This window comes from Neophocaena asiaeorientalis, unplaced genomic scaffold (genome assembly GCF_003031525.2).
Source record: "Neophocaena asiaeorientalis asiaeorientalis breed wild unplaced genomic scaffold, Neophocaena_asiaeorientalis_V1.1 scaffold177, whole genome shotgun sequence".
In the NCBI taxonomy this organism is placed as follows: Eukaryota; Metazoa; Chordata; class Mammalia; order Artiodactyla; family Phocoenidae; genus Neophocaena; species Neophocaena asiaeorientalis.
Window position 1 is genome coordinate 22,363,993 of NW_020172779.1, and position 13,866 is coordinate 22,377,858.

The window sequence follows — 13,866 nt, forward strand, 5'->3', positions numbered from 1 at the left end:
ATCTGCAGACACCTGTGCTGCCACCTGGGACACGGTTGTGTCCACAGGCCAGAAGGAGAGCGGAATGACGTGAACAGCAGCCTCCCGTCAGCACCAAGCTACTGGGATCGTGGGGAACGTGCATGAAGGTCGTTTCAGCTGCAAAGGAAGGAAATGAGGCTGTCATTTTAAGTGTCACGTAACAAACGTTATTTTCATGTCTCTGCCACAGTTGCGTGGTGTAACGAAGTGTTTATAAATGTATTAATAGAATTAAGTGAGAAAAAAAAATAGGCTGATACTGACAGTGACCCCAGGATGAGAAAATACCTGGGGAGGCTGATTTGAAACCCGGGTTGACCACCTTTGAAAACTGATTGGACAGGAAAAGAAGTGTATATGGCCTTTGAAAATCACACAGAATTAAATGCTCCCATTGACACACATAAAATCTTCAAAAAATCATTGGGGCTGAGGATAAAAGTGTAATGAAGCTGGAGGACAGGCTGGCCTGAGTCCTGGCAGCACTCCCTCCCCTGGGCGTGCAGGAGTGAGTTCACTCTACCCTTGGGGAATCAAGCACATCCCACCGAGCCCGGGCTGGAAGGGACCCTGTGCACACACTGACCATCGGGACTCTTCCCAACTAAACACGCCATTTCTCACTGGAAGTTTTGATCATCTTTGGGCAACTATTAAGAAAACTGAGCAATCAAGAAGAAAGCAACCATTCAGCTGCTCGATGCCCCAATGCAGGGGCTGGCAGGGGAGGCCCCAAGGACTAACGGAGCTCTCCACCCCGGTTCTCTAGCTCATCTTTTTTTTTTTGCCTTACGCAGGCCCCTCACTGTCGTGGTCTTTCCCGTCTTGGAGCACAGGCTCCGGACGTGCAGGCTCAGCGGCCATGGCTCACGGGCCCAGGCGCTCCGCGGCATGTGGGATCTTCCCGGACCGGGGCACGAAACCGTGTCCCCTGCATCAGCAGGCGGACCCTCAACCACTGCGCCACCAGGGAAGCCCTGCCTGTATTTTTAAGGTTAGCTTTTGTTTTAACAATGTTTTTCATTTATGGTAGTAATGTATAAAGTTTTCTTTTTAAACCCAACTTATATTTTTAAAAATTGGTCAACTGAAAATGGTGCAGGACCTCCCTGGTGTTCCAGTGATTAAGACTCAGTGCTTCCAGGACTTCCTTGGTGTGCCGTGGTTAAGAATCCGCCTGCCGATGCAGGGGACACGGGTTCGTGCCCTGGTCCGGGAAGATCCCACATGCCGCGGAGCGGCTGGGCCCGTGGGCCATGGCCGCTGAGCCTGCGCGTCCGGAGCCTGTGCTCCGTAACGGGAGAGGCCACAACAGTGAGAGGCCCGCGTACCGCAAAAAAAAAAGAGGGAATATCTGGGATTGGGCACAGCTGAAAGTAAGGTATGAGAAAGAAAGGGATTAGGGATAACTTTGAGGTTGGGAGTTATGGGGGTGATAGAGATGGCTTTTAAATTTACAAAACAAGAATTATTACAACCAATAAGTAACGTTGGTTTGAGTTCTCTGATGGGACCCCGGTAGGATGGCGGAGAGCACAAGATGGAGAGCAGGACAGTCATCACACGTCAGTCTCACAAATAAGGAGCTTCCTGCGGGTGCAGCCCGCTGGACTCACCGTACGAAGGCCACTCCGTCCGCATCACAGAAACACAGGACAGTGTAAAACTCGCTTTGTGGCTTCAACGCCAGGCACGTCTCCAGGCCACGTTCCCTTCAGCCACCAAGTGCTTCACAGCCACAGAAATCTGAACTTTCTGCAGTTCCCCGGAGCCTTCGGCTACTCCGCCCTCTCCTCGCTGCCCATCCTCCTGGTCCCCACAGGCAGGTGCACAGCCCCCTGGATTAGCAGGAGCAGATGCAGCCTGATTCCAGGTGTGAAGTCGAGGGCTGCCTCAGAGCGCACAGGACACAGCTCAGAACCGGCACGTGCGGTCCCCAAGAGGAACCTCAGAATGTGACCTAATTTGGAAACAGGGTCTTTGCAGGTGCAGTTAAGGTAAAGATTGAGGTGGGCCCATACTGGATTAGGGCAGATCCTAAATCTGATGAGAGAGTCTTTATAAGAGACAGAGGAAGGGCACACAGACACAGGGAGGGCCATGTGAAGATGTAGCAGAGATGGGAGTGATGTGTCCACAAGCCAGTGACAACCAGGATCCCCCCAGAAGCTAGAAGAGGCGGGAAGGATCCTCCCTGAAAGCCTCAAAGGGAACAGGGCCCTGGCACACCTTGATTTCAGATTCTGGCCTCCAGAACTGTGGGGGGATTTCTGTTGCTTCAAGCCACCTCATTTGTGGTGCTTTGTTACGGCAACCCCTGGAAACTCCTACAGCAAGCATCACCTCAGGGGGAACTCGGGCATATATGTCCCCAGAGCCCATCTCCGAGGCCAGCTGCCCTCGTATCGGTGGTCCCTCCTGCCTCAGTTCAGGGCCCCGTCTCCCATCCCCGCCTCTACCCCTGAACCTCTGCAGGCCCAGGGCCCCTCAGACCCTGCCGTCCTCCTGCCCAGAGCAGGCACGTCCAGAAGAGCCTTCCTGTGGTTGTTCTCGGGTTCACGCGTTCACAGTGTGAGGTGCAGGGCACAGACACAAGTGTTGAGGGGGGGGTGCTCTGTTTTCTCCCATTTGGGGGTATTTCTGATACTTCAGGTGCATAAAATCGAATTTTACTCATGGTCTTTGGTCTGTGGTACCCACTCATCGTTGGTCCCTTACACGGCCCTCGTTCCTTTCTTCATAATAATGTAACAACCTTCCGTGAACTCACCAACCAACAGGAAGACTAACACTTTGATGATACTTTACTGCTCCCTGCGGGACCCTTCTCAATCCCCTGAGGCCCGCTATGTGCCCCCACCTCCCCATCCTAGGGCAGCAGCATCATTCTGGAAGCTTGAGTTCACTCTTCTTCTGCTCTCCAGATGGGATGTTGGTGATAGATAGATTAGATAGATGATAGTAGATAGATAACGATGATGGATAGATAGAAAATAATGATGATAAAGATGGATAAATGATAGATGATATAGAGTCTTATTATCTACAAAGCAATATTTTCTATCACATCCATATAAAACAACAGTATAAAGTAACGTATGTATGCATATCAGCTTTATGTGATCTACTGGGACTTATCTACTCAAGCTCACTTTGCTAACGTGGGTCCATGTCATTTTGTGACACTCGCTCATTGGTAGCAGCCGCTGTATAATACCCCATCACACCTCATCAACCCACTTTCCTGTTGGTGGGCATTTGGGGTGCTTCAGGATTTCTGCTCCTGTGAACAGTGCGACCATACACATTCTCCTGGTACACACAGTCGAGATGTCTCACTGGGTGATGTGCCAGAAGGAGATGGCTTGGTTATGGGAAGCAGAATATTCAACTCCAAGAATACGACAGGCTGTTTTTCCTGGCAGCTGTTCTAGAGAGTCTCCGACCTTCGAGGAGCAAGAGACCCGGGCGGTGCACGTGGGCTTCCTCAGGGATTGAACGTCTGCTAATCTGAGGGCTACAACTCTGCGTCTGAGATCCGCATCTCCCTGGTAACTGCGGAAGCTGGACCTCTCCCCTGTGTGCAGGCTCCCTGAGGTTGGTGCGTGTCTTTGCAGGTCTGAGGACTCTTCCTTGGCCCTGGCAAACCTCTGCAAAGTAGAAACGGAACGCTTGGCTTCAGCAGGAGGGCTCTGCAAGAAGACTCAGGGGATTTGGAGGCATGGTAACCATGGTGATTACTGCAGGGAACACTGGGGGACAGTCACAAAGAATCACTTGATTTCTGATTAGCTAATCTTGAAGTCTTCTTCCCAGCTGTGTTCCCTCGGATGGACCAGCCCTGCCCTTTGAGGCCTCCCCTGGATCAACTCAGGAAGGCAAATGCCTGTCTTTCTGTCCATCTTGAAGTCTGTCTGTCTTGTTGCCTAGCTGGAGCCATATGCTAGCCCAGGGTCCCAAGTTAGGGGATGAGACCCCTGTGCTCTGGAGGGATGGAGCAGGGACCCCCATGTTTTCCTCTCAGCCCAGGGACATCAGGGCAGCGGGACTGGTAGGGAGGCTGGCCCTGGGGGCTGCAGCCCCAGGGGAGACTCGCTCTGCCACACACGGCCGCTCCACATTCAAGGAGCCCTCTTCTCATCAGTTCACAATTCTTGACTTAGCCAACTGTCACTCTTCATCCCTCATTCACTCATTTTTTATTTTACTCATTCATTCAGCAAAATTACCAGCTCTCAATGGTGGTGTCGGCTGGTGGTGAATCGAGAAAGATCCAGCTCCAGCTCTGTGGTTCCCTCTCCTCACTCGGATCCCTTCACTGTGACTCGTCCTCTTTGTATGTCTTGGGGACAAATGCACAAACCACCAGCAGAGAGAATGGATGAGTGAAGAACTCTCTGGAAGTACGAACTCTGCCCTCGACTACACATCCAGCTGGTGGGAGTGGGGCTGGCACCGTCCCTCAGGCAGGAAGGATGGCCACACCCGTCAGTGACAAAGGCCCAGCAAGGCCAACCCTGGGGTTAGTTCCCCAGAGATACTTGCTGGTGACACATCAAGACATGGGGACAGAAGCACACGAAGGGCAGCCTCCATGGGCGTGAGTGGAGGCCGAGGGCACAGCACGGAGCTGGGGTCTGTCCGGGACGCAGTGCATTGTGAGAAGGAACGTGGGGCTCCCTCTCCCCCGGAGACAACTGCACGGCTCCTCGGGGTGACATATCAGAGGCATGAAAACACAAGGAGGAGAGGACCCTGTATTTGCATAAAGACACCTTGAATGGACCCAGAGGAGCGCTGGGCAGACAGGTGGGGGAGGGGGCACATTTCTCACCTGTGTTACTGACGTGAATGTATTAGCTATGGAGGAGCCCCTCACCTAATCCTGGGACTGGGGCCCCATGCTGCCCCTCCAGGAAGGGTAAGGAAGCGCTGGGGCCTCGCTCTCCAACACCCCTGACACCCTCCGCAGAGGCAGGCCCGGGCCATCTCACTTATCTTGCTTCCGGCTCTATCCCCAAGGCCTAGAGCCTAGCACCTGGCTCCCAAAAGGAGTGCAAGGAATAAATAAGCACATAAAGCGCTCAGCTCCTGTCTTAGCTCTCCCAGGGGGTGCCAGCTCCTTATCGTGGCGGGGTTGGTGGTGCACATTCCTGGGGCACTTGGAATAGGGATTTCTGTGCACAGGGCCTGGGCGTCCGCATTGGAACCCTCACCTGAAGGAATTCTTCTGGGGTTTCAGAACTGGTGCCCAGAGCCACGGCCTGGGAAGCTCACAGGTTGGAGAGGGGTTTCCTGCACCTACTTCGCTTCCTTACCTGCCTGGGGGGAGGGGGGGAGGGGAGTTACCACTCTCCTTCCACCAGCTACCTAAAACTCAAGGACCTTTGGACCTTTGCACTGTGGGGCGAAGGTAAGAGGTACCTGGGAACATCACACATAAAAGTCTCTGCTGTAGAGCATGAAGAAGCAGGGGGAGCTGGGGGTTCTGTCCAGCTCATCGCTATTCACCAACAGTTACCAACACGTGCCATGTGCAGGGCTGCACTGCCAGCTGTGCCCTGGGACCCGAGGAAGGAGGAGGAGACACAGGCAGGGGGCAGGAAGGGTGGGAGAGGGATGAGATTGAAACCGGATCAGGGGCATCCTCAGGGGACTGGGAGAACAGGCCAGGAGGGAGGGTGGGGGAGATGCCGTAGGGAAGGTGTACCAGGAGGGCCTTGCCTAAGAGCCCTGAAGTCTGGAAGGGGCTTGGACGGAACAGGGGAGGGGTCGGGGAAGTCTCAAGCCCTAAGGAGGGAACCGAGGGGTGTGCTCATCCTCCCACGTCCCCACACTTGCACCACTAGCATTCTGCCAGCTGGAACAAAAAGGGCCAGAGGCCTGGCTTCTAGGCTCAGCCCCTCCTCCGTGTGCAAACCCCCTGTGAGCTGGGTGTGTCCCCACCTCACAGACACAGAGACAGGCTCAGAGGGGAAGCAGAACTTGGCCCAAATCACACAGCAAGTAGGTACCTGAATCCAGGCATTTCCTGTGGATCCAGCGAAGGTTTCGGTACGTCAGCATCTTACCTCTTCCAAGTCTGCTTCCTAGGTGTGGAGCGGGCATAATAAGACCGCTATCAGGTGCAAGTGCAGAGGAGATGGACAGATGCTCTGAGAGGCACAGGCCCAGCAGGCAGGGAGTGAGGGAGGGGCTCAGAGCAGCAGCCATCCTGCAACTCCCCTGGGCCAGCGCCAGAGGCCCCCCAGCTCCAGCGAGGGGGTGCTGGAGAAGATGAACCCCACAGACCCCCAGTAGCAGACGGCTGCAGAGCGTGGGTGGTGGGAAATGGCCTGTGTGTTCTGTGAGGCTGCCGAAACCCTGAGCTTACCTCCGACAAAGAGGTCCAAAGGCAAACCAGTGACAAATCTCAACCCTGAATCGGATGCAACTGTCACACGGCGCAAGTGTTGGCGATTTCGATCTGGCAGTGGTTTAAGAGAACGCTACACCGTGACCTACTGGGGTTTGTTCATGTCACAAGCACCACCAGGGCACGGGACGAGAGAACCCACTGCACTGACTACTAATTACGTGAGGGAACGTGGTTCCATCAACAGATGGTGAAGTGTGTTTCTTTCAAATTCATCAGCCATTCCTGATAAAAAAAATCTAATTGAAGTACAAATAAATAAAAGAATCTGAGCTGAATAAAGACTGATTTTCAAATCCAAAAGCAAACATCAATCCAACGTACAACAAGAAAGACCTTCCATTAACACAGAGGCCCTGGGTCACTGTCATTATTCAACCATGCTTTGCAGGTCCCAGCTAAAGCAATAGAAAGCAAAATTAAATAAGCAATAAGAATATTGGGAAAGCACAGTCAAAATGATCTTCACTTGCAGATTATCTGATAGTATGCCTTGAAAATTTAAGGGATTCTGATGGTAATAGAATTTAGGGACATACGCATTGGAAACTGAGTAGCCTTCCCTGCTCCAGTTGCAGTGCTGTACGTGGCTGCCCCAAACCATCCCAGCACCCTCTACAGCAAGTTGATAGTCCCTGCATTGTGAACCCCACTTTTCTGGGATTCAGAAACCTCACTCTGCAGCCTCCAGGCCTCTAGGGTGTCGCTGTATGACTTTGGTTCTGCCAGGGAGATGCATCCTGGCGACACCCCCAGAGAGCGCCATGGGGGCGAGGGGCAATGCCCGGCCCCCCAGCTCTGCCGCCAGGAGTAGCTCCCCGCATCCTCCCAACAGAGTCCCTTCTGAGGCCCTTCGGACTCAGGTGGGCTCTTGCTGATACACTCAAGTGTGTGAACACAGCCCCAACCTCAGGCAAACAAGGGGCATGACTTTAATCTTTCTGTAACGATTTCTCTCCTGAGATCCATTCTACCAGGTGGCGGAGACCCAACTGTCTTGGCCACGTCTTCTTTCCCAGGGCTGTGTCCAGTCAGGAGTGGCAGATGCATCTGCTACAATACCCCTCAGCCCATCTGGTCCTCACGTACCCACCGAGGCACACGGCTGCACAAGTCACCCCCACCTTGTCTCCAGGCTTCAGTCCCAGCACTCGCCCAAATGGCAGGCGTGGGGCTGTCTGTGGCCCACCTGCAGCCGCTCTCGCCCATCCCGCTCTGAGGCATCACCCTTCAGGAGCTTCTCTCTGGGACCCACCCCACCCTCCGCTCCTTCCAAGCCCCTCCGCCCAGGGGCACCACTTCTTCACCTTCGGGAGTTTCCTCCAACACCGCATCTGGAAGTGCTTTGAAGGGCTTCTCCTTAGACTCGCTCCGTCTTGACATCTGTCTCAGAGAAGCCCGTGGCACAAGGGGTTGAGGATTTTGGAAACATGGAGACCAACCATCTGACAGCCCCTATGGACCCCTCAACCCCTTCCCTCATCATCCTACTGAAATGGGGGCCCAGTGGGGACAGGTACTTCTGGAACGAACGTCACAAAGAAAATGTCAGCTCACCACACCAAAAATGACCGTGAATGAAAAGCGGAGGGGATCAAATCCCACTTATGACACCACAGAAACTATAGATTGCTTAGCAATAAATATAGCAAGAAAGATACAAGAGCCACACGAAGAAAATGATGAACTTGGATGGAGGGACCAAGCAAATGGTGAGATCCATGGAGGTTCTGAGTGGGAACTTCCAACAGGGAAGACCTCTTCCTTCCCCAACTTCGTCCCCAAATGAGTGAAAGTCCAGTCAAAACCCTGAGAGTGTTGTTCTGGAACTAGACAAGTGGGTTCTAAAATTCATAGGTAAGAAAAAGCTGTGAGAAGTGGCAAGAGTCTTTTAAAAAGAAGAGCAGGGCTTCCCTGGTGGCGCAGTGGTTGAGAATCCACCTGCCATTGCAGGGGACACGGGTTCGATCCCTGGTCCCGGAGGATCCCACATACCGCAGGGCAACTAAGCCCGTGCGCCACAACTACTGAGCCTGTGTGCTGCAACTACTTAAGCCCGTGTGCCTAGAGCCCATGCTCCACAAGAAGAGACGCCACTGCAATGAGAAGCCTGTGCACCGCAGCGAAGAGTAGCCCCCGCTCACCGCAGCTAGAGAAAGCCCGCACGCAGCAACAAAGGCCTGACACAGCCAAAAATAAATAAATAAATAAATTTTTTAAAAAATTGAAAGAAGAGCAAGACGGGCTCTCACCTCATCAACTGCTGAAACTTGGCTGGAGTCAAGCAGCTGGGTGAGACCCAAAGTAGGGAGGGTGTCCCCAAGGGTAGCAGGCCTGAAACACACACATGTGTAGAAATGCCTCCTGTTATCAAGGTGGTGCTTAAGTCACCAGGGAAAGACGGGTTGTTTAACAAATGGCATTGAGAAAAACTGGCCACGTGTTTGGAAGAGGTCCCTGCCTTCTGCCACATAATGAACTCCAGGTGGACTGGATAGCTGAATGTGGTGGCCAAATCTGTGACAATATTAGAAGAAAATACAGAAACTGTTTTCCTCAGATAAGGGTGGAGGACATTCTCCTAAGACCTGAAACCCAGAAACCATAAAAGAACAATTAGATTTGACCACATGAAACTCGAGAACATGCATATGTACGGTGACACACCAAAAACAAAGACACAAGGAAATATTTGCAAAACATACACCACGGGAAAGACTGTTTCCGTAACACACAAAGGGGTCTTGCCAATCATAAGGAAAGACAAATGCCACGATAGAAGGATGGGCTAAGGATGCCATTGGACAATCACAGAAGAAACACAAGTGGCTGACAAACACTTGGGACATCTAACCTCATTAATCACCTCTTCAGTAGCACTCAGAGTAAGGTGCTACCGGCCAGACTGGCAAAAAGTCCTAGAGCTGAAGAACACCCTCTGGGAGTGATGTGGATGGAGCTGGTGTGACTGCAGCTTGACACGGCCTTTTTTTTTTTTAATTTATTTTCTGCGTTGGGTCTTTGTTGCTGCATGGGCTTTCTCTAGCTGCGGCGAGCGGGGGCTACTCTTCACTGCGGGGCGCAGGTTTTTTATTGCGGTGGCTTCTATTGTTGCGGAGCGCGGGCTCGGTAGCTGTGGCGCACGGGCTTAGTTGCTCCGCGGCATGTGGGATCTTCCCGGACCAGGGCTCGAACCCGTGTCCCTTGCATTGGCAGGCGGATTCTTAACCACTGCGCCACCAGGGAAGCCCAACACGGCCTTTTCTGAGCACCCATTTCATTGTTAAATCTATGTCCTCTCTGGCTCAGCTGCCCCTGTCTCAGAATCGATGTGACAGAAAATTGCCTGACCCTATAACCATATGAGGACCAGGACGGTCACGGCAGGACTGCTGATGAAAACCACTGAAGGCACCTCCATGCCCACTGACAAGGGGAAGCTGAATGAGTCCTGGTCCAAAAGATACTCAGCAGCTGACACTGAAAGGTCCGTCTAGACGTCCTGACCCAGGAAAGTGTCCCTGATGAATGGTGCAGAAAAGGAGGCCATGGCACCCTGGCCTATCAGAGCTATGCGTGTGCCTAGGAGCCGAGCACGTCACACGGACTGTGGGCTTCAATCCTTCTGCAGCAGCTTACGAAGGCCAGGGCACACATTCAGCTCTGGCTGCTTGGAAACGGGAGCTGAGGTGTCAAGGCCACGTTATCTGGGCCATACTGCCGTAAGCCCCTCCGTCTAATCCTAATCGTGTATCTTAAAAGACCTGGGAGAGGGCTTCCCTGGTGGCGCAGTGGTTGAGAGTCCGCCTGCCAGTGCAGGGCCCGGTCCGGGAAGATCCCACATGCCGCGGAGCGGCTGGGCCCGTGAGCCATGACCGCTGAGCCTGTGCGTCCGGAGCCTCTGCTCCGCAGCGGAAGAGGCCACAACACTGAGAGGCCCGCGTACAGCAAAAAAAAAAAAAGATCTGGGAGAACTTCACGCCTTTTTGTGTTTTAAACACTTCCCTCAAATAACAAATTTAGCAAAGACTGACGTAAAAGTTGGTTTGAACCCCATGCCCCTGGGGTGGCCCATCCACATCCTCCCAACACCTCCAGGCCTCCCATTGCTCCCGATCTCCTGGCTCCCGGCCTCCTCCGAATCCCCAAGGTTCTCTGCACGGGTCTTCCAGGTCATCCGCCAGCAGCACCCGGTCCCACGGTCCAAAAGCAGCAGACTCACACTGTGGAGAGCACGCTTTACTGAGGTTTGGGGGGGCGGGGGGTACATCGCAGAGCAGCAGAGCAAACTTAAAACAGAGTGGGAGACCACCCTCCGACCAGTCCCTCGGCCATTTCCACCAGCAGGAAGTTGATACCAGTCTCCCCACTGGTTCACTCGCCCAGGACCTCCAGACCCCTCTCCATCACTCCGGAAGAGGAGCCCAGGGAGGAATGCCAAGGCCAGCTCTGAGAGGAAGTATCGTTCATTCCAGGGAGTCCAGGACCCAGGAGTGACCTCGGGCTGGGTCAGCCACAGAGGGATGAAGAAGAACTGTCCGAGAAAGCCTGGAGTGGCCGCCGAGCGTCCCGTGGTGAGCCTAGGCCACAAGATGAGCCTCGTGGCCAGTGGGTGTGGAGGCTGGGCTGGACTCAGGGGTGCAGGGGCTAACTGAGGGCTCACTGCTGGAGCAGGAAGGGCCAGGAAAGCAGCAGCGGCCTCAGGTTGACCTCCACGGTCAGCCTCCTCCCACGGGAAGCACCCAGGCCATCTGTGCCATACCATCCCCTGGGCAGGGGACTGGCCTTCAAGACCCTACCCACGGCGGCGCCCAGCGCAGGGTGGAGGCGGGGGTGTGCCTGCTTCTGGGTCTGGGCCCTCGAGGTCCGCGCGTGAGCCTGAAGGGGCCCCGGCAGCTCTCAGGGCGGCTGATCACCACCCAGCGGGGAGAGAGCTCTGGAGACCTACACACGGGCATGTCTGTACGCTCCCGTGCGCACGCACACTGGGTGGACCCGCCCGCGCTGGGGCACACCGGTTCAGGGTCTGCTGTGACGCGAACGTGTCGGGGGGGCGTGGGGGGCACCTGTGGGCACGAGCGCATGACGACGTGAGAGCGTGGTGTGGGTGAGTGTGCCCTCTGCGGGCCTGGGTGTGAGCCTGGGCACGGCCCCGTCCCCGGTGTGTGCACACACCGCTGCAAGGCCTCGCCCTCAGGCCCACCCTGTGACTTTGCTCATCTCAACTCTCACCGCCCCTCAGGCCGTTCCCAAACTTTACCAGGCCCAGGGGCCCCTGGCAGCTCCACACCACAGCCCCCAGGGGACGAACGCTGCCCTCCCTGCCCCCGTCCCCTGCCCTTTCTCTGCCAGGAGGAGCCCCCACACACAAAAAAATATCCCCACCCAGGCTCAGGCCCGGGTCTCTGGACTCAGAAGTGACTTTACTTCTCTGTAGAGGATGCCCTCACAGCCAGGCTGTCGGGCGGGGCCTGGCTCAGCCTGGTTTCCCCTCCGAGGCCCGGGGTCCCAGCCTCCTGCTGGACGCCTGATTCCTGGAGATGTCCTGCTGGCTGGGACTTGGAGCTGGTGGAGAGACAGGGAGGGGCGGGGGCCACAGACTGTGGACAGGCCAAGGCTGCCCCCAGCTTCAGCCAGGCCAGGCTGGGGAGGGGGCAGCCACAGGCTCAGGTCTGGCGGGACGAGTTCAGAAGCTCTGCAGGAGGGAAGGGACCTCAGGGCCCAGCCCAGAGGAGGGTGGGCCCCAGGCCGAGCAGGAGTCCCCCCGCCAGGGCCCAGGAGCTGCGCCCTGCCAGCGCCACCCCGTTGCACAAATCCTTCTCACAGCAGTCCACATCTACTTTCAAGATCCCAGAGTTAATGAAGCCCATCAGATAGTCTGAGAAAAAGTGCCGTTTCACGAAGTCACAGGACGAGGCACACATCTTGTTCACAGAATGATCCTTCCTGCCTGGGGAGGAGGGAGGGGAGCCTGGGATGCGAGCCCCACAGGGCCTGTTCTGCCTGGTGCCCAGGACCCAAGCCGGGGACCCTCCAGGTCAGTTCAGGACCCCAGAACAACAGAACTGAGGCTTCAATCCACCCACACTGTCCCCAGCTACATGAAAAGGGCCACAGAAGGGCCAGAGAGGGTCAGGCACCTGCTGACTGTCACACAGCAGGGCAGTGCCCTGCCCCCAGACCCATGCTCTCGTCCGAGGCCAGAGGGACTCTGATGACACCGCCGACCCCTCCCCACCGCAGGCTGGAGCCTGACTTACTGCTACTGGGATCTGTGATCCGGACACTGGCACACACCGTGTCTGCCGGCTGGCACTGCTTCGGGGTGCAATGACTGGAGTTGGTGGTCAGCGTGCAGTCCTGGCACCACAGGCCATGAGCTGGGCAGGGCACAGAGAGGAGGATGACCAGAGGGACAGGGGTCCATGCCAGCCAGCCCCTTGCGTCCTCCCCACCTGCCTCGCTGCATGTCCTAGGAGAACCATGCAGCTGTAGGAGGCCGGCACTCCTTGACCAGGAGTGACCAGGCCAAACTAGCACCCGGAGGACAGGCTGGGATGACCTGTGTGCCTTTGGGCAGGGTGGGGTGAGGGTGCCACCACTGGGACTCCGGAAACCCCTATGCCCCCCCCCCAGGCCCCACACACACGCACGGTGCGTGCACACATAGCCACAAGTATCACACCTATGCCGCCCTCCGGCACACTCCTACCCCCTCACACACATCCCCCCAGAGTCTAGTTGGTTCCGGTGGAGGAAGAACCAAACAGGACTTGATGGGAGTCCAGGTGGGGCTCTGAGGAGAGATGGAACACAAGCAAGCCGGCACTAAGCCGGGAGCAGCCGCTGGACCAGGGCCCAGGAGGAAAAGGACCCATGCCCTTAGGAGCCAGGAGAGACCCGCGCGGCTGGAGCTGGGGCAGCGCCAGCAGGGGCCACACAGGCGAGCGCTGGGCTGGGGTCGCTGGGTTCCAGAGGGGGTGTGTGTCTGATTGGCATCGTCAGAGAATGGCCGCCCCACACCTGGTTCTCTCCGGAGCTGCCTCATACAGGCTCTCAGGTGACCCGGCCTACCCCTGCCAGCCGCCCCCAGACTCACCGGGGCCAGAGCACAGCAGAGCGGCCAGCAGCACCAGGCCGAGGCCCTTCATGGCCGCGGGCAACATGCTCCAGGCGGGCCTCAGGAAGGCGTGGGGTCTGCAGGCTGGGGTCGTCTGGGGCACAGGCCTGGCAGGGAGAAGCCTCGATCAGGAGACCAAGTCCCGGCCCAGCTCGAAGGACCCTCCCCTTCTCTGGCATCCTAACGCAACCTCCTCCCCGGAATCCAGGGCCAGGGGTCGTCCGGGAGCTCTCAAAGCCCCACCCCCAGCCCATCCCCCAGAGCATCCACCATCACTGCATTCCCACCCCCCCCCCCCCCCCAGGAAAAG

General features: G+C 56.0%; 1 protein-coding gene across 1 annotated transcript in view; it reads right to left on the minus strand.

The window, feature by feature from the left end:
• Positions 1-11,846: 11,846 nt before the first annotated feature.
• The window catches only part of LY6H (lymphocyte antigen 6 family member H), a 2,509-nt gene continuing 489 nt past the window's right edge, over positions 11,847-13,866 (minus strand). The window contains exons 2-4 of the mRNA XM_024741308.1: positions 13,536-13,663; positions 12,697-12,816; positions 11,847-12,386 (exon numbers count right to left, since the gene is read on the minus strand). Of these exons, the coding sequence (XP_024597076.1) occupies positions 12,151-12,386; positions 12,697-12,816; positions 13,536-13,602 (423 nt within the window). The 5' untranslated portion in view covers positions 13,603-13,663 and the 3' untranslated portion in view covers positions 11,847-12,150. The remainder of the gene's footprint in view (positions 12,387-12,696; positions 12,817-13,535; positions 13,664-13,866) is intronic.